Here is a 20,004-nt window from a genome sequence, read left to right as displayed (position 1 = left end):
AAAGATGAAAACAAAGAAAAACCGCTGAAACGCAAATCCACACCCAAAACGAATAATCACATATCATGGGGACGCTTTGGTCTGTATCGGGAAAATCGTGTGCTCAACAATGATGGCATATTCAGTGCTTGAGGGCTTGTTGTTCTTTTTGCTCGGATTCTTCTTCGCCTTCGTCGTTCTCCTCGTTCGTGTCCAGCCAACCGCGGGACATCTCGACCGCCTTGGTCCATTGTCGGTACATCTTCCGGCTGTGGGCGGGGGTCACGTGGGGCACGAAGGTGGTGCGGTTGGCACGGTCCATGTCCTTCAATTCGCTGAAGTCCTTCCAGACATCGATGGCGAAGCCGGCGGCGATGGCGGCGCCCAGCGCCGTGGTTTCGTGCATTGCCGGTCGTTCGATGGGGATTTGGATGATATCGGCTTGGGTCTGGGAGGAAGAAGACATGTCAGTAATCGATCCCGCGGGATAGAGAGAGCGAAGGATGCAACATACCTGCATGCAGATGTCGGAATTACTCATACCACCATCAACGGCCAACTCCGTCAATTTGTGTCCGCTGTCAAGTTCCATGGCATCCAAAATGGCCTTCGTTTGGAAACAGGCGGCCTCCATGGTCGCGCGGGCAATGTGCCCACGTTGAGTGTGCTGGGTGATACCAACTGGGAGACAGTTAGTAACGTGACGTCATAGTCATGAGAGAGAAAAAGAAGTTGAACTTACAGATGGTACCCTTGGCATCGTCAATCCAGTAGGGAGCAAACAGACCACTGAAAGCAGTGACGAACACGCAACCACCGCTATCAGGCACACTCGCTGCGACCTCACTCACTTTGCGCGAATCACGGAAGAAACCCATGTTGTTCATCAGGAAGGAGATGCCACTTCCGGCGACAGCGACACTACCTTCCAAAGCGTAAACTGGTTTCCGGTTCTTGCCCAATTGGAAGCCCACGGTGGCCAGCAAGCCGTGTTTCGAAATAACAGGCTTCTCTCCGACATTGTAGAGAAGGAAACATCCAGTACCATAAGTGTTCTTGGCCGAGCCTGGAGTAAAAGCACAGTGGCCGACCAGGGCGGAGGATTGGTCACCCAGACAGCTGGTGATGGGAACGCCGTCCAGCGGCCCCGACCGGACCCACCCGAACCCTTCGGGGTCGGACGAGGGGATAATCTTGGGGAGGCGGATCTTATTCCGATCCAGTTCGAAGAATTCCAGCAGGCGATCGTCATAGTCAAGGGTCTCGAGGTTCATGAACATGGTTCGCGAGGCATTGGAAACGTCGGTCACCAAGCGGCCACCTTCCGGACCACCGTTCAGGTTATACAAGAGCCATGTGTCGACCGTACCGAATGCAAGGCGGCCTTCATCGTAGGCCTTCTTCACTTCGGGCAGGTTGCGGAGCATCCACATCAAAGTTACGGAAGAGGGGTAGGTGGACAGCGGAAGACCGCAAATCTTCGACAAGTCCTCTGCGCCCTTCTTGGCCTTCAGTTCTCGCACCAAGCCAGTGGTGCGGGTATCCGGCCAGGCAATCGCGTTGTGCAGTGGCTCGCCAGTCTCCCAGTCCCAGCAAAGTGCCGTCTCACGTTGACTGGTGATGCCAATCGCCTCGATCTCGTCCCGGGAGTGACCCAGAGCGAGGAAAGTCTTCATCGCTTCTTCGATACAGGTGTAGACCGAATCGACGAGTTCGAAAGGATCTTGTTCGTGCCATCTGTAGGGGTAAAATCGATCGGTTAGCCCGGCGGGGAACAGCCACATCAAAGCGGTGCAAGTGTATAGTGAAGTACTCACCCTGAGCGCTCGTGGATCTGACGGAATTCCATCTGGTATTTGGCCACGGGAACACCCGTGCAGTCGAAAATGATAAAGCGGGAACTCGTAGTACCCTGGTCGATAGCACCGATAAAGCGGTCCTTGAGGTTATCGCCGCGACGCTGCTCATTTTGCAATAGAGAGCGATTGCCATCATGCGACTGGTGAGTATGAAGGTCCGCATAACTCTGCTGGCGTTCTTGTTGTTCCTCGACGAGTGCGTCGAGGTCTGACATATCAAAGGGGTTCCTCATCTTGGACTTGCGAACTTTAGTTGGTAGTGGTTGTGGTGGTGCAGACGGTGCCGGTTTAGGAACGTCTCTAGTAATAGGAGTGGTGGTGATGGTGGCGGTGGCAGTCACGGTAGGAGATTGATGAGAATGAGGAGGGGAACGATGAGGATGAGGCGGAGGCGGAGGATTGGTGGTAATTTGCCCGTCAGGTTTCCGAAAGTAGGAGAAAAGTGACCAGGTAGGCAAAGCCTGGAGAAGGGAGGAAGTGATTGGAGAAATGGTGGCGGTATTGAAAGTAGAATCGAGGGGAAAACAGGATTACGTCCCTAGTCCGCTTCTTAAGACAGACGAGGGGGAAAGGCCCAGTGGAGCTGGGCGGGGAGGGGGGAAAGGAATGGTGAGTGAGAAAGCGTTAGGGCTGGAACTACGACAAGAAAGACCAGCCGGACTGTCCAGCAAGTGGCGGCTGTTGTACGGGTGAATTGCGCAGAGTCAGAGAGAGAGCGCAGCGGACGGATTGGTGACGTAGAAGTGATTTAGGGTGAAATCAGGTGGAATCAGGTGGGGAACCCGGAGCACAGGATCTGGAGAAGCAAAGGGAAAAAAATTGGAGGGAGAAGCAGCTGCGCAACCTGAGAGGGAGAGAGACTTGGTTGGGTTCGGGGAGAGACGGGGAAAGAGGGGTATGATATCACTCGTTATGGTGTAGGGTGGAGGAGGAGGAGGATGGGTGCGGTTTATAGGGGGGTACGTAGTGGCAAGGCGGATTTCTATCAAGTATGAGTAAGAGTCCAGTAGTTACTCCGTACTGTAGTCAAGTTGAGTTGTTCAGCGAAGACAAGAGAGAGTGAAAATCATAAGAAGAGAGGAGAGGGGAAAATAAATCTGGTCCAGAGACAGGAGCTGGAGAAGACTCTCTCTTTATCCAAGTAGGTGGAACCTTTTCAATTGATGTTAATTCAATTTCTCAATTTTTTTTTTATTTTCTTCAAAATTTCCCAAATAAAACAATAATTCAATTAAGTACATAGATAGTGGTAGGTAGTAGTAGTGGTAGTAAGTAGTGGTGGTGGTAGTAGTGGTAGTCGTAACAGCAGTAAGTAAGCCCCCCCCTGGCTGCTCTAGACTATCTACCGACTGCTGCACTGTCCTGTACAGACTAAGTACAGAGATCCTGTCTGCTGCATCCCGTTGGGAGCTTGTTCCGGGGAATCTTCCTGGAGTGCTGGGCCCATCGAGTCTTGTCCGGAGTCGGGAAGGAAGGGAAGACAGGCAGAAAGAGTCTGTTCCAGAGTCTAGTCCCGCGAGGACTCGGTCAGAATCTCGCTGGAGAGCAGATACTAGACCCCAAACTGGCAATCTGCTGAATCCCCGTTCGTTCCATCCATGGCGGAGAAGTGGGGGCGTGGGGGAGACGAGGGCAATCCCTTCCTTCCAACTCTCTTCCTAAGTTCCTTCTGGCCCTTCATCTTTTTTTTTTCTTTTTTTTTTCTGATCAGACGACCATCTGTCCGTCGTCAGCATTGACATCCGCCCCTCTTTCCATCGAAAAAGGGTCGAACAAACTGTGCTTCTCTTGCCCCCGGCTTTCCTCCCTCCCCCCTTACACCCCCCATAGCAAAATGTTCCCCAGGTGCCGTGTGTGAAATCGGGAAGGTTAACCCCTGTCCATTCTTATCGCGAGTATATCAAGTTTAACCAGGTAGACGGTACGTACCTTCTGTCTAGACCACTGTTAGCCTGAATTCACTGGCAGCCTAAACTACTGTAGCGTCACAGCTTGTCACAGTTCCGTTCAATCCGGTTTCCTTCAAATTGAGATGGCTTGAAATACGTCTGTTTAGTGCTGAGTTGTAAAGCCTCTGCATATACTAAGTATTTACCGACGGTTAGCCCGTATAACATCCTTTCCCCCATCGGCAAGATATCCGAGCTTCCCAGGCCGAGCTGGGACTTCCTCATTCTTGTTCTGGCGGGAGTAATAGCTGGACTACCGCATTGGGAGGCAGCCCATGGAAACATTGGAACAGAAATCTCTAAGAATAGTCATCAAACTTCCACATGACATCCCAGAAGACCCATCAAAATTCCATGGTTTTCTTTTCCCTCCACCCGCATAAATTAGCTGGCGTCTGTGCCTACCGTATCGGGGATCCCCTGCAAGAACCACCTGAAACTCCTCACAATCCATCAATGATCTATTCTTCCATGGAAACAAGCAATTCGCAATGAGATGGGGAGATACGAATGCCACCAGTCACGACACTGATTGAGATGGACTAATTCTCGCGGAAAAATTGCAAGCGCAAGGACCAGGGCCTGGCGTGGAGGGATGGAAGCGATCGGTCATCGAAGGATGAACTAGACTAGCCATGCATCGCACATCCACATGCCTGCCTGACTTGACATCCAGATGTATGCCGTTGAGTATATACAATAGTACATCTGCACTACTGGGATACTATGTAGATCTACAACTGGCATTCTTGAGGCCCAATTGTCACCCACCGCACCCCTGAGCCTAGAGGAATGAGAGCCCCTTGACTTCTCCATCAAAGAAAGGCGATGGCTGGGCTTTTCTGTTTTTTGATACTGGCCCTTGTGAGACCGACGATTGAAGCACTATGGACTCGTTACGGTCCCCAAAGAGGGGCTCTGCGGGTGTGTCCCTCCAGGACCGCCGTGGAAGACCTTCGGTTTGACTAGATTCCCGTCGATCGAGCACATGACAATGTCCAATTTTCTCCTACTAGTCAACTAGCCGATTTTCACGCACGCGTTGAACCAGGCCCAGGTTCTAGACCGGGGTCTTCTCTACCCCTGGCTCAAATTTTTTATGGTCACTTGAACGCCTCTGGGATGAGGATTATCTCCGAATTTCTTGGGATCCTTGTGCTATTTCCATTTCCGACCAACGACAAGAATTGATAGTCATGTATCCGTAGACTGGCGCGGTATAAAGTAGCGCGACACTGCCTATCCTGCAATAGAAGTACTTGTGGTTTACCCACATTGGATGAATGAATGAATGAATGAATGAACACGCATTGAGAGGACAACACGGCGTAGGTAGAACATGTAATGCTCTGACTCTCGGCCCTGACTAGGGCATATCCACCGGTACACTGCCCCTGACTTGTGTTCTTTAGCGTGTCACTCCGGAGTCCATCTGGAGCCCATCCGGGCTGGATAACTAGTATGAGTAGAAGAAGACGAGCTCGTTCGGCCTTCTGATTTACGGAGAAATTGTTGCCAGCCGGGAGTCGGTTCGGCGTGGCTTAAGGGGGCGGCTAGCTGTCTTGGGGGAAGCCACGGCCGCCACGGGATCGAATTGTCCCGACCACTGCTTGCCCTCCGGAGTCGAGGTTTAGATTTCTTGATAAGCACTCAACTCTTCGGGTTTCGTGTATGTGCGTGTTTTAAACTACTTACTAGACCCCTTCAGTGTTCTATTGTTGATTGATCCATGGGCTGTCCCTCCGATCCCTTCCATGTGCCCATTTGCCCATGTGCCCTTCTTCTCGTCTGCCCTACAAGTTACAGTAGACGCGGTGTTCTGCAGCAGCCTTTCCCTCATCCACAATGATGTATGTACTGTAGCTGGCTGGCTCCACGGGCCCAACCCAAAAACGGGCGGTGACGTCTTCGACCACATCTTTTGACCAGCAACTACCCCAATGGATTGCACCCAACCCGATTTATGTAACAACCAGACACGACCTTGTGAAGTAAGAGAACCAACTGATTTGGCACCTTCATGAACGACACTTTCTCCATAGAGGTCACGGCAATTGATCGGCCCTCTTCTCCTCTCCCATCCTAGTCCCGAACAGGTATACGAACACCCGCCAGGGACCGTTGTGGCTCTCTCCGAGGGGAAGATCAACAGGTTCGAGGCGGGAATGATAGCATGCCGACTCGGTATGACCTCAATCACTCGGATCATTTAGTCAGGCCCTTTCCCCAAACGTGTGCCAAGCACAGGGTCTCCAATGATGCAAAGTGACTAGCCTATACTCATCGAACACAATCACAAGCATCAGCCTAATATGCTTGTGTACATAGAGAAGACGTGACTGACAGAGACGGCTGCATCGACATATCCTGCCCTACACCTATGGTATTTGGTCTCTATGGATTTGCCCACACCAGGATATCACGATCCCTCAGATTCACGTTCGGAAGCACTACCACCAATCAACATAATCAACCGGTTCAATGTGCTACCACTCCATCTTCAACCCGTCGCCGTGGTCACCTTTGTCGTCGAGCCCTCCCGTCGGTAAACCTGTTTCTTCCGAATTCGTCATTGGAGGGGGTCTGGATCTGCAGAACACAACCATGTGTAGAAAGAAACGAACTTATGAACTAATGTTGTTTGTCCTCTGGACAGCACACAGACAGACAGCATCAGCCTCTCTGTCCAGGATGATTCAAGGCCACCGACGATCCTTTCTAGCCCTCTGCGTAGAACCCTCCTCAACCTGCAGGTAGTTACTCTAATTCTTCTTCTGCTGGTGTTTGACAACGCACATGCTTTTTCTTTCCCATCAACCCGCCGATAACGACATGCCCGCCCGGCTAACCTTCCCTTTTTCTTTTTTTCTCCCTTTGTCAATGGCACACCCATGGACAACAACCCCCCCTCCCCCCAGCCCTCCGGACTTGGGATTCTTCACCCGCCATTCCACATCATCCTTCCCAAGATCCCTTGCCGGTGGCGGTCACAATCTGTGGTTGTTTCCCTTTCTTCTTGCTTTCGGCGGGCTTGGGCCCCACAAACCCTTTTTTCGACCTTTAATTCTATTTATGCATATATGCATATGTGAGTATGTGAGTATGCGTATGTTGTCACCTGACGAGGTACTTGCTATACTGCGCCTATATACTTACTCAGTACATGCTCGTACTTCGGACATGTACTTTTGAAACCCTCCCGCTTGGGATTTGCTGGGCATTGAAGCTCGGGGTCTCGATTAATAATCTGGGGGATTTGCTTGCTTCTTCTTCTTCTTCTCCTTGGGGTAAGCGGTGAATTGGCTTGGTTACATAGCTGCTCCTGGTTCAGAAGGGGGGAAGAGCACTTCGTGCAGGCCAGGGATCACTAATTGTTGAAACAGGTCACTAACACGTACACATACATACTGAACTGACCACGGGGATAGCTTAGCTGTCCTGAACATTCTTGAGACAAATGAAAAAAATTCACCAGCTTCTGCTGGGTGGGGGCTCGTTGAACTTCGCATTGTAATCTACAAGAAAAACTCAACCAATAAAAACCAATACATCAGACCACATCCACTTCCCTGACAGCATGCCTTCTTTCTGTCTCTCTTTCTGCTCAGAATACACGAAACAAGTCACAGGTCCCTTTGGAAGGATTCTTTTATACGACAAAAAGAGCTATTTACTCGGCATCCTCGAGCTCGGCACGCTTGCGGGCCTCGGCCTCCTCCTTCTCCTTCTTCTGCAGGAAGATCAGGGCGTTGATCTTGTCCTGGATGGTGTGCTCGCCGGTGAGGGTACCGGAGATCTGCTCACGGCCGACCAAGCTGGCGACGATGCTGGCACCGACGATGAAGGTCAGGACGAAGCGGTACATGCCGTACCAGGCGGGGGCGCGGCCGGAGGCGGCGGCACGGGCGTCGTTGTAGTACAGGAAGGTGAAGGCGAGGAACTGCGAGATCAGGGCGTACTCGACGGGGAGGAGCAGAGTAGGCCAGGCGACGGCGGGGGCAACCACACCGGCGGCGTAGCGCTTGTAGCCGTACTTGCCGCCGTAGCCGGCCCACTCGAGACCCCAGTGGACGGCTCCGAGGAAGGAGAGGATCTGATGATTGGTATCTTGGCGTTAGCTTTTGCTCCTTGTTTCTCATAAGATCCAAGACTTGAAGGCGGGGCCAGGAACTTGGTGGATGGAGTGCGGGTGAAACTTACGACAGCACCGTAGCCAACCTGGACGGGCTCGAGCATGTGCAGAAGCAACTCGGCGCTCTGGCCAGAGAAGAGCATACCGTCACCGGTAGCGGCAGCGGTCTTGATCTCCCAGGCCAGGTAGACGGTCTCGAGGGAGGTAGCAAGGTAGGGGATGACACCGGCCATTCCGAGGTAGAGAGCCTCCTTGGGGACGGCCTCCAGGCTGAAGGTGTCCTTGATCACTTTCTGTACTCGAGCAATTGTTTCATGTCAGAGCATTGGACAAAGATTCGGCCCCGCGGGAGAGCTAGAATCGCATGCAATTGGGGAGGGGGAACGTACAGCCTCGGCCTTCATGCCGGCCATCATGTCGGTGTCCTCCTCACCGTCCTGCAATGTTCGGGGTTAGCGATTGAGCGACATCCGCGTCGATTCCGCGAGGTTTCTCTCTCACCTTGTGGGAGGTGGAAGCATGGCGGATGAGAGCAGTAGTGACGGGCTTGCGAGCAGCCAGAGCGAGGCTGGGGGAAGTGGTCGGGCGAACGGGGAAGCGAGCGGAAGAGGTCAAGGGAGCCTTGAAGACATTGTTGGACAGGGCCGAGCGGGCGACCGAGGCGTTGGAGCTCTGGAGAGCTCTGAGCACAGAGCGAGCAGCAGTGGTTCTGTACAACATTGTCGTTTTCGAGACAGCTAATTTTTTTTTACCCGATGTCCGCGGTTAGCAAAAGTGGAGAGAGAGAGGCTGGAAAGCTCGGATAGAGCACTGCACCCGGGGAAGGGGGGGAGGTCACGCACCCAATTGAGCTGGAAGAAGAATAGAAGAGAGGTGTATGAGCGGAGAAGGGGGTATTCACCCGGAAATTGGTCGAGTTGGACTCGTGAGAGTGGAGATGTATGGCCGGAGGGGGAGCAATTGAGTCTGGAGACCACGAATGAATGAGGTGATATTAGACTGAGGTGCGGTAACGTCGAAGCTCGGGCGTACCATAGACCCCAACCCCGCAGGTGTCATATTCATTGCCTCAGGCACAATTGGACCAGCGGACCACGAGGCTGACTCAGCACCAGGGCTGCAGCCCTAGACTGTTGGACCGAATCCAGCCAATGGCTAGGGTGCTTCAGGCAAGCTGGTGGGCGGTAACTCACCGGCGTGGACGGGGCCGGACGGGAAAGAGCACCGACGTCACTTACCTTACTGTGCCCGCGCGTCACTAAGTGTTCCAGCGCAAGTCCCCTCTTCCCCCCCCTATTATTATTATTATTATTGTTGGGCCCAGTTCATGCTTTCCCCAGGTACAGAGTGAAGTACACTCGTCTCTGACGACAGCCGTATTGCTCTACCATTCTTGGGGATCTAGCCTCTCATTCATTTCATCGCAATTGGGTAAGTTGCTCTAGGTTGATACCCAACCTTTTGGCTTCCCCTCTCTTCACCGAGTTACCTTATTACCTTGTTTGCTCACTTTCTATAGAGACGGGAGCACTGGTCTTTGGTGGTCTGCGCCCGGCTTTCCTCCTCTCCGCACTCCGTCCCTCTTGAGCACGTTCCGGAGAGCATATCTTGTATCTTAGCCTGTTGGCAACGCTTTCGCGTGCACATCCTGCCTCAACCTGCATGGCTCTGTTCTTCACAGTCAACGAGTGCAACTAAAGCTCGCGCTCTACAGTAAGCTCATATCTCTGGGACCTCTAGACTTCCCCGGCTTCCCCTCTTCATTCCGGTGATCTTATCTGATGGTTCATCACTTTACTGACCGACCCGTGGGATAACAATCCAGGCCGATTTTCATCCACGATCCCTACCTTATTCCCACCCTTACTGCTATAACTGCCCCTAATTCCTCCCCAGGCCCGGGTTACGGCCATACCCCGCAACCATGTTGGAGGGTTTGGTTGCCAACTTACTCAATCGCTTTCTGGGAATTTACGTCAAGAATTTCGATGCCAAGCAGCTAAATATCGGCATCTGGTCTGGCGATGTCAAACTCCACAACCTGGAGCTCCGGCGCGAAGCTCTTGACCAGCTTCATCTCCCCCTCAACGTCGTCGAAGGCCATGTCGGACAGCTCACTCTCTCCATTCCCTGGTCGAATCTCCGAGGCAAACCCGTCCGAGTCGACATCCAGGATGTTTTCCTCCTCGCGGCCCCTAAGGAGGATGCAGACTACGACCCCGAGGAGGAAGAGAGGCGGGCGCATGCCCTCAAGATGGATAAGATCGAGAGTGCGGAGATGCTAAAGGAGCGCAACTCTGAGGGCATGAGCCAGGAGGAGCAGCGCCGAAACCAGAGTTTCACCCAGAGCTTGGTGACTGCTGTCGTCGACAATCTCCAGATCTCCATCAAGAATGTCCACTTCCGTTACGAGGATTCGATTGCTTCGCCCTCCCATCCATTTGCCGTCGGTGTGACTCTGAAGGAACTGAGTGCCGTTAGTACCGATTCAGAGTGGAACCCTACTTTTATCCAGTCCAGTTCCGGCACAACCCACAAGTTGGCCATCTTGGGCGCTCTGGCCGTGTACTGGAACACCGATGCAGAACTTCTGGGTACGGGACGCGGTTCCGACGTGGGCGCCGAAGCTCAAGGAATTGAGCATGCAGAATTGCTTGAGAAGCTTAGGGCTGGCATCGATAATCAAGACAGCGCTCAGTTCATGCTTCGTCCTGTCAGTGGGCGTGCGGGCTTGGAGCTGGACAAATCGGGCAAGCATGACAGACCATCCCTCAAGGCAAGGCTTTTGTTCGATGAGCTGAGCTTTGTCCTCGATGACAATCAGTACCGTGATGCTTTGATGCTTGTGGATCTGTTCCATTACTTCATTCGCCATCAAGAATACAAGAAGCTTCAGCCCAAATGTCGACCCAAGGAGAACCCCAGGGCATGGCTGAGATTCGCCGGAGAGGCCGTGCTCAGCAAAATCCATGATCGCAACAGGCGCTGGACCTGGGAATACCAGAAAGAGCGAAGAGATGATCGCGTAACGTATATAGATCTGTTCAAGAAACAGAAGCGAGAAGGAACACTCACAGGGCCAGATGCGGAGAAATTTGACCAGCTTCAGAGGAAGTTGAGCTACGAAGATATCCGCTTCTGGCGGTCACTGGCACGAAACCAACTGCGGAAGGAGAACATCGGCGTTAAGAAACCGGCGCAACAGCAGACCTGGGGTGAATGGTTCTGGGGCACTAAGAAAGAACAGTCGGAGGAGACCGCAATGACTGAAGAACAACGGCAGGAGCTGTATAACGCAATCGACTGGGACGAGAAGAAGGCGATCGCGGAAAGTGTCGACGTCCCGAGAGAATGGGTCAAGCTCCAGGTCAATGCCGGCTTGAAGGCTGGTAGCTTCACACTGAAACGGGATCCTCACGGGAGGGCAGATGAAGTCATGAAACTGGTGTTTGACAACTTCCGAGCTAAAGCTCTGCAACGGCCTGACTCGTTCTTCATTGATGTCAACCTTGGTGGATTGAGAGTGTACGACGGCACGACCCCAGGAAGCCTCTTTCCGCAGATCGTCAAGGTCAAAGACTCTCTCCCCGAACCCAAACACCGCCTGTCCCAAGCGTCGGGTGACGAAGAATTAGACTCCGAAGCAGACGATGATATTTCTGCATATCAAGACAGCCTATTCCATTTGCAGCTTGAGCAGAACCCTCTCGAAAGCGACGCAGACTCAGTTGTCAAGGTCAAGATGAAGAGTATCGAAGTCATCTACAATCCTACGTTCGTCGTTGAGATTGCCAAATTCTTTGAGCCACCGGAGCGACATATGGAGTCTATTGGGGCTCTTCTGGATACTGCGGGTGCTACCGTTGAAGGCATCCGGCAGCAAACGCGAGCAGGTCTGGAATTTGCCCTGGAAGAGCACAAAAAGGTAGATGCACAGTTCGACATCCACGCGCCCCTGATCATCGTTCCTGAGAGTATCACACAAGAAAGCTCTCTTTGTCTAATTCTGGACGCTGGTCACATCAGTGTCAACAGCGAATTGGTTGACAGACAGACTATGAAAGACCTTCAATCAAAACAGAAGCGACAATATGAGGAGGGCGATTACAAGGAACTCGAGCATCTACTCTATGACCGGTTCCTACTGAAACTCGACTCAACCCAAGTCCTTATTGGTCCCGGCATTGACATCACAAAGTCACAACTTAGCTCTGATGTCGAGTCGCGCAATCTGCATATCATTGACCGCATTAATGTTGATTTCGTTCTGGAGATGTGCATTGTCCCCAAGGTCACTGAACTCACGAGGACTCGTATATCCGGTCACCTCCCTGAGCTACATGCTTCGATGTCTGACAAGAAATACAAGGGTCTGATGAAACTCATTGACATTGCCATTCCACGCTTCAATGATGGTGGCGACTCAAAGAGGACGGAAGGCCAAGCGAAAGAGGCGCCTGCGACTGCCACCAGAGCTAGATCGGCTTCTTTCCAGCCATCTAACCCAAGAGAGCTGCCTGTTGTTGATGAGACAGATGACGAGTCGGATGATGAAAGTATGCAGAAGAGCATTGACAAGCCTATGAACATTCATCGTCGCGATTTTGAATTCAAATTTACGGTGGGTTGTTTGCGAGGCTCATTGTTCCGCTCCGACCCGAATGATCAATTACGCGACCACCTGCTCGTTGAATTGGTCGCCGAAGGCTTTGCTTTAGACTTCTACATGCGACCCTTCGACATGGTTGCGGAGGTCGTTCTAAAGTCCTTGAGTGTGGATGACTACATCGAAGAAAACCCAGTCCCGGAGTTCAAGAGAATCATATCGTCTAAAGGCTTTGATGCCGACGAGAACAAAGATCTCTTCCATCTCAAGTTTGTCAAAGTCAACTCGGATTCTCCTGAATTCCATTCCACGTACGAAGGTGTCGCAATGAATCTTGACACATCGGTATCAACCATAAATCTCGTCGTTACTAGGAAGACACTCCTGACACTTTTGGACTTTATCCTGCTCACATTCACGAGCCCGGACCAAGCAAACAACCAGGTAACTCAGACAGATGACAGTAGTCAAGAGCTCGCGGCCGCGAATGAACAAAATCAACAGACTGGCAAAATTCGCATTAAAGCCAACATGAAGAGTATCGCCCTCATCCTCAACAACGATGGCGTCAGACTTGCTACGCTCAGTCTAAACACTGCCGACGTCGGTATAAACCTCGTGAGCGGCTCGATGCTGATTCAGTCGCGTATCGGAAGCCTGACCCTTATTGACGACGTCAATACTGGTGCATCGGAAAGCTCAGATCTACGCAGGCTCCTCACCATTGAGGGTGACAATTTCGCAGACTTCAAGTATGAGACCTTCGATCCAGAAAGTGCGGACTATCCCGGGTATGACTCGGAAGTTTTCCTGAGGTCAGGGTCAATGAAGATCAATTTCGTAGAAGAGCCCTATCGCAAAATCATCAACTTTCTCGTGAAGTTCGGAAAAATGCAGGCCATTTTCAATGCGGCCCGACAGGCTGCGGCGAACCAGGCCAACCAACTTCAAGAGAACGCTTCCCGGATGCGATTTGATGTTGTGGTAATGACGCCCATCCTGGTGTTCCCGAGCTCGATGACAGAGAGTGGTGTGCATGATACAATCACTGCCCACTTGGGTGAAATATACGCCAAAAACACCTTTGTTCCTCTGGACGAAGCCAAGGACAGTTCTGCTGTAAATCTGATCTCCTCTGGTGTGCGAAATATCCGTTTGACATCCAAGTTCCATTATGGTGAGGATACTGTAGAGGAGCTTGAGATGATCCAGAAAGTGAACCTTGATTTCAGTATCTGCTATCTTGAGCACCAACATGATAACCCGCGTCCAGATATTGAGATCGAAGGGTCTATGTCACCGATCAATCTCCGGATCTCGCAGAAGCAGTTCAAGTTCTTGTTGGACCTTTCGAAGACGATCCCGAGCGCCTTCGCTACTGACAGCGAACAACAAGAGCTGGAGGCCTTGGAAGCACTTCCTCCGTCAGTAACGGAGTCCTCTAGAGAGGCCGAGTCCGAACGGATTGAGCGAAGCCTTTCGCGAGAGCGACTGTCCCAGGAAGACGTTAAACATGAAACCTGGGTTCGATTGGATATGGTCTTCAAGGTGGACAGTGTCGGGTTAGAGCTTATCCTGGCCGCCGATGATGCGCCAGTCGGTCGCTTGGAGGATTCTAGCCTATCCAAGTTCTCACTCAACGACACCAAAGTCAAATTGCGTATGCTGACGGATGGATCCTTGGAGTCGGAGCTCTTGATCCACTCTCTCTCTATCCGGGATAGTCGTAACCAGGACACGAACAAGTTCAGAAAGATCATGTCCTTGATCAATAACGATGTTCAGCAGCAGTTCATGGCCAGCGTCTCAATGTCACCAGGCCCGAAGAAGCACTTGATCGCCATGCTTACCATTGACAGCCCGCGAATTATCCTGGCTTTGGACTACCTGTCTGCTCTGCAGTCATTCGCGAACTCAGCTTTTGCCTCCAAAGAACCAGTGGTTGAAGAGGAGAGCGATGAAACGCCCGAGGAATCAGAGCCCAGAACCAGCACCGCCGAAAGTGACGACGCATCTATTAATGCCTTGTCACCTGAAGATGCGCCACCATCTGCTTATGCAGAACAGATGAACGTCTCTTTCAGGGTAAACCTCGTTGATGCGCAGGTGATCACGATTGCGAATCCCGCTATCGCACACACCGAAGCTATTGTCTTGGGAACTAAACAGCTACTCTTCTCTCATCAGAACGTTTCGACGCTGCAGATTAGTAAAGTGGGCATGTTCCTATGTCGCATGGACAAGTTCGAAACGAGTAGGCTTCGGATCCTGGACGATTTCACCCTAGAGGTGTCCGTGGACAGTCGTGCGCAAGAGAAGGGCTCTTCGCTTACCTCCATCAATGCTCATATAGAACCTTTGGTTCTGCGCCTTTCACTCCGTGACATTCTGATGGCAATACAGATTGTCAACAAGGCTTCCGAGATGAGAGCTCAAAGAATGCAACCGGTTGAGACCGGCGAAGTGAAGAGCATACCTGAGGCGAAGAGCATCAGGCCGAAATCTTCGAGGCGGCAATCTTCCGGCAGACCATCTTCATCCGCCATGGTTTCAAGAAATCGACGTCGATCGAGTGCGGCAGCAGATCAGCCGCGAAGAGCCTCAAGCCCTGAACGCTCAGCAATCCTCAAGCGCGAAGAGCTAAATGCTCAAGTCGACGGGCTCAGAGTCATTCTTATCGGCGATCTCCATGACCTTCCATTGCTCGATTGGAGTGTTAAGAAGTTTAATGTTGATGTCCGCGACTGGTCCACAACACTGAATGCCGATACGAGCTTTGACACCTTCGTCAACGTGTACAACTTCTCGAAATCTGCATGGGAGCCTCTGATTGAACCATGGCAGTTGGGATTCCACGTGGCTAGGGAGATCAATCCCGAAATCTTCTCAATAGACGCATATTCTCATAAAACGATGGAGCTCACTCTTACATCTGCCACCATTGCTTTGGCATCGAAGTCATTCCAGTTCCTTTCCACGGATGAGGATGTTCTTTCAAAGCCGAGAGGTGCTGATGCTCCCTACCGGATTCGCAACCATACTGGTTTCGATCTACATGTCTGGGCTGATATCGGTGCGGATGAGGATGGTCCGGCTGCTAGATTGGCTGACGGTGAGGAGTACCCTTGGCGTTTCGAAGACTCGACTTCCATGCGTGAGACGCTTGCACCTGAGGGGCATGCCGGGCTTGTTGGCATCAAGCTCGAGGGAAGTGGATTTGAAAGCGTGAACCGGATTCCGGTTGTTAGGGAAGGTGAAATCCTTTACAGCTTGAAGCCCAAGAAGGATGGTGTCCTTCATCGACTCCTGGTGGATGTCAAGTTAGGCACCGACAATGTGAAGTATATCACCTTCCGCTCACCGCTGGTTGTCGAAAACAGCACGCAGATCCCTGTTGAGCTTGGCGTTTTCAATCCCCAAGAAGGCCATTTGCTCAAGATCGAGAAAATCCTTCCTGGAGAGTCGCGACCTGCACCGGTCGGGGCAGCTTACATGCATTCTCTTGTGATCCGCCCCGATCAAGGGTTCGGATACGACTGGTCAAATGAGCAGCTTCACTGGAAAGACCTACTACGTCGTCCGACTCGGACTATCAAGTGCCTGAGTGAAGGCGGGCAGCAGTCACCTCCCTTCTATTTCCAGATGCACGCTAGCTACAATGATCGGGACTCTCTCACGGGCGTCTATCCTTACATGAGGATCAAGATCTTCGCGCCTGTCGAGATTCAGAACCTTCTTCCTTACGATTTCAAGTATCGCATTTACGACAAGAACACAAGAAAGGACTGGACGAATTTCCTGCGCAAGGGTGGGGTTAGCCCTGTTCATGTCGTTGAGCTCTCTCACCTATTGCTACTCAGCGTTGACTTAGAGGATACGGTGTTCAAGCAAAGTGACTTTGCAATCATCAATGGCAACTCTCAAGATTTCAAGAGGGAGCATACCTTGTCTCTGAAGGATGAGCGAGGTATCCAGCTGAGATTGAAACTCCACTATTTCAGAGTGCCCGACAGTGGTGGCGCCTTCAAGGTCTCTGTCTACAGCCCGTACCTCATCTTGAACAAGACTGGTTTGCCCATGGAGATCCAGAGCAAGGCTTTCCTGCAATCGGCCCGATCGGCTGCTGGGCAAGGATTGAGGGCCGATTCTAGGAATGGCGGACGTACGCTCCCATACATGTATTCCTACCATACGGATGATCAGAAGAACCGGTCTATTCTGCGAATAGGTGACTCCGCGTGGAGTAAGCCCCAGAGTTTTGAGGCCATTGGAAGCACGTTTGAGGTCATTCTCCCAGACCAACATGGCAAATCCGAATTCCATTCCGGGGTTTCTGTCGCCGAGGGCGAGGGCAAATACAAGATGACCAAAGTCGTGACAATCGCACCCCGGTTTGTTCTGAAGAACAAGTTGAGTGAAGACATTCTGGTCCGTGAGCCTGGCTCATCGAACGTTCTCAATCTCAAGAGTGGCGAGCTTGTACCTCTCCATTTCTTGCGCCAGGTTGCGGAGAAACAGCTCTGCCTGTGCTTCCCGGGCGTCAATAACCAGTGGTCCTCTCCTTTCAACATCGCGGACATTGGAACGGTGCATGTCAAACTGGCAAAAGCCCAACAGCGTCAGAAACTCATCAAAGTCGACGTGGTCATGGAAGGTGCAACGCTCTTCATTCATTTCAGCTTTGAGACTCGGAACTGGCCATTCTCTATGCGGAATGAGAGCGACATGGAATTCATCTTCTATCAAGCTGTGAGTACTTTGGATTGATATTCAGAAAGGTTATCTGCTAACTAAGTTGAAGAATCCGAACGTCGAAGAAGACGAGGAAGACAGAACGAATGGCTGGCGACCGATACGTTACCGACTTCCTCCGCGCAGCATCATGCCTTACGCCTGGGACTATCCGGCTACCAAGAACAAGTCTCTCGTACTGACGTGCAAGGGCAAAGAAAGGCATATTAGGCTAGCGGAGATTGGTAATCTGATCCCCATGAGAATCCCGCCCACTCAATATGGCGAGACTCAGAAGATTATCGATATCAACATCGTTGCCGACGGCCCAACTCAGACTTTGATGTTGTCCAACTTCAAGCAGTCTAAGAGTATGTACAAGCAGAAAGACAGGGGACAGGCATCTCAGAGCAGTTTGAGCACCGGCTTTGAGGTCAAGGAACTTGACTCGGATGTCAACTTCAAGGCTCAACTTCGCCTAGGAGGAATCGGCATCTCTCTCATCAACCAGAACCTCAAGGAATTGCTGTATCTGACGTTCCGCGAGATTGACATCAAGTTCCGGGAGTCAAGAATCTACCAGACCTTGAATACCACCATCAAATGGATCCAGATCGACAACCAATTGTATGGTGGTATTTTCCCAATCTTGCTCTACCCCAGTGTGGTCCCCAAGACCGGCAAGGAAATGGAGGCACACCCGATCTTCCACACAATGGTGACTCGTGTGAAGGATGACTCTTATGGTGTACTTTATATCAAGTATGCCACGGTTCTCGTGCAGCAGATGACACTGGAGCTTGACGAGGACTTCATCTTCGCAATGTTGGACTTCGTTAAGGTACCCGGTGCTTCGTGGTCGGAAGAACATGAGGGCAAGCTCTGTGATGAGGATTTGAATATCCCAGAACCGCAAACGGAAGGCACTGTTTCAGACGTGTACTTCGAGCTCCTCCACCTGCAGCCAATGCAACTCGATATCTCTTTCATGCGTACCGAGCGCGTGAATGCGGAAGACACCATGCAGCCATCCAATCCTCTGATGTTCTTTGTGCATGTCATGACTATGTCGATGGGCAATGTGAACGACGCACCGATCCGACTCAACGCGCTTATGCTAGAAAATGCCCGTGTCTCTCTCGGGGTTCTTGTCAGTAATATCCAGAGTCACTACACCCAGGAGTTCTTACGACAGGTGCACGTGGTTCTGGGGTCGGCTGATTTCTTGGGCAATCCCGTCGGATTATTCAACAATGTCAGCTCTGGAGTGGCTGCCATCTTCTACGAGCCTTACCAGGGTCTTGTTATGACCGATCGACCTCAAGAGCTGGGCATTGGCATCGCGAAGGGTGCGACCAGCTTTGTGAAGAAGTCTGTCTTTGGTTTCTCTGACAGCATGGCCAAGCTCACCGGAAGTATGTCCAAGGGTCTAGCCGCCGCCACCCTAGACAAAGAGTTCCAAGATCAGCGACGAATGTCCAAGTCGCGAAACCGACCAAAGCACGCTCTGTATGGTATTACTGCTGGTGGAAATGCCTTCGCAACGAGTCTGGCAAGCGGCATCGGAGGACTCGCACGTCACCCTCTCCAGGGTGCCGAAAAGGAAGGCATCCAAGGTTTCTTCAAGGGTGTCGGAAAGGGTGTACTCGGCCTAGCCACGAAACCCGCCATCGGCGCCTTTGATCTTGCATCAAGTATGTATGCCCATCAGTTAGACATGTGTTGATACTAACATGCGTGTAGACCTTGCCGAGGGTGTCCGTAACACCACCACCGTTTTCGACGCGGAAGGCCTTGATCGTGTTCGCCTCACACGCTTCATTGGCACCGACGGCATCGTCCGGCCGTACTCGCAGCGCGAAGCGCTTGGGCAGTTCTGGCTCAAGACGGCCGATGACGGCAAGTTCTTTAACGAGGACTACATCGCGCACCTTGAGCTTCCGGGTCGAGACATGCTGGTCATGTTGACCTACGACCGGATCATCCTCGTGCGCACGAAGAAGCTCCGCACGGAATGGGATATGCGCCTGAAGGACATCCAGACCATTTCCAAAGAGCGGACTGGAATGAGCATAACTCTCAAGGGTGGTGCTAATGGTCCATTCATCCCGGTGCAAGACGAGAGTTCGCGGAATTGGCTCTATCGGCAAATTGCTGTTGGTAAGTGATGATCTGAGGTGTTCTTGCTACGTACAGGGCTGATTCGGATCTAGCTGTGAACGCTTTCAATGAGAAGTATAATGCCCGTGGGTAGACTCGACTGGCTATGAGAGCCCACTGGGGTAATTGTATTGGACAGAAGCTGTGTGTTGGAGACTGATAATTACCTGTTTATGGTGGGGCAGAGTGGATACAATTTGCTCCAAGCTGGATCTCATCTTAGTCGAGATCTTTTGGAGTAGTGAAGCCAGCGATATGACCCTGCAATTCAAGTCTGAAATGGATGACGTGTTGATGTTTTGTTTTCTCTGCTCTTGCAATTAAAGCGACTGTACATATTCATATCCTTTTTTTTTTCTTTTCTTTTTCCCCCGTATCTTTCACGTTCGCTTGACTGAGACTTTTCCTTTGACCATGCGCTAGTTGCAAGCTCTTTTTGATGCATCTTTCTTTACGAGCGGTATTGAATTGATGATCCCTGCCCTACCGATTAGGAAGGTAGATTGAAAGAGGGGAAACTCAGGTTAGCTTCATGTTACCTCCATGTTACCATCGATAGAAACTCTGTGCTGTGGATCCTTTACTCCA

At 51.6% G+C, this 20,004-nt stretch overlaps 3 protein-coding genes across 3 annotated transcripts; 1 reads left to right on the top strand and 2 right to left on the bottom strand.

Annotated features, from left to right (window-relative positions):
• Positions 1 to 121: 121 nt before the first annotated feature.
• BO72DRAFT_491267 (glycerol kinase) lies at positions 122 to 2,071 on the bottom strand (the record flags this gene model as incomplete). Its single annotated transcript, XM_040948179.1, has 4 exons — positions 122 to 427; positions 494 to 660; positions 722 to 1,716; positions 1,797 to 2,071. 4 exons carry the CDS (start codon positions 2,069 to 2,071, stop codon positions 122 to 124), a joined length of 1,743 nt encoding a protein of 580 aa, XP_040806793.1.
• A 5,133-nt stretch (positions 2,072 to 7,204) lies between these two features.
• BO72DRAFT_443651 (DUF3429 domain-containing protein) lies at positions 7,205 to 8,913 on the bottom strand. The gene is made up of 5 exons (XM_040943620.1): positions 8,762 to 8,913; positions 8,421 to 8,656; positions 8,309 to 8,356; positions 7,988 to 8,212; positions 7,205 to 7,880 (listed from the first exon to the last, which is right to left on the bottom strand). Exons 2-5 carry the CDS (start codon positions 8,637 to 8,639, stop codon positions 7,458 to 7,460), a joined length of 915 nt encoding a protein of 304 aa, XP_040806792.1. The 5' UTR covers positions 8,640 to 8,656; positions 8,762 to 8,913; the 3' UTR covers positions 7,205 to 7,457.
• An 841-nt stretch (positions 8,914 to 9,754) lies between these two features.
• On the top strand, positions 9,755 to 19,891 carry BO72DRAFT_10401 (membrane morphogenesis protein VPS13). The gene is made up of 4 exons (XM_040938892.1): positions 9,755 to 17,274; positions 17,327 to 18,950; positions 19,000 to 19,416; positions 19,470 to 19,891. Exons 1-4 carry the CDS (start codon positions 9,844 to 9,846, stop codon positions 19,508 to 19,510), a joined length of 9,513 nt encoding a protein of 3,170 aa, XP_040806791.1. The 5' UTR covers positions 9,755 to 9,843; the 3' UTR covers positions 19,511 to 19,891.
• The last annotated feature ends 113 nt before the right edge of the window (positions 19,892 to 20,004 follow it).

The sequence above is a fragment of the Aspergillus fijiensis genome (genome assembly GCF_003184825.1).
Source record: "Aspergillus fijiensis CBS 313.89 unplaced genomic scaffold BO72scaffold_1, whole genome shotgun sequence".
Taxonomy (NCBI): Eukaryota; Fungi; Ascomycota; class Eurotiomycetes; order Eurotiales; family Aspergillaceae; genus Aspergillus; species Aspergillus fijiensis.
The sequence above is the reverse complement of the archived record's forward strand: the minus strand, read 5'-3'. Positions and strand labels throughout refer to the sequence as shown.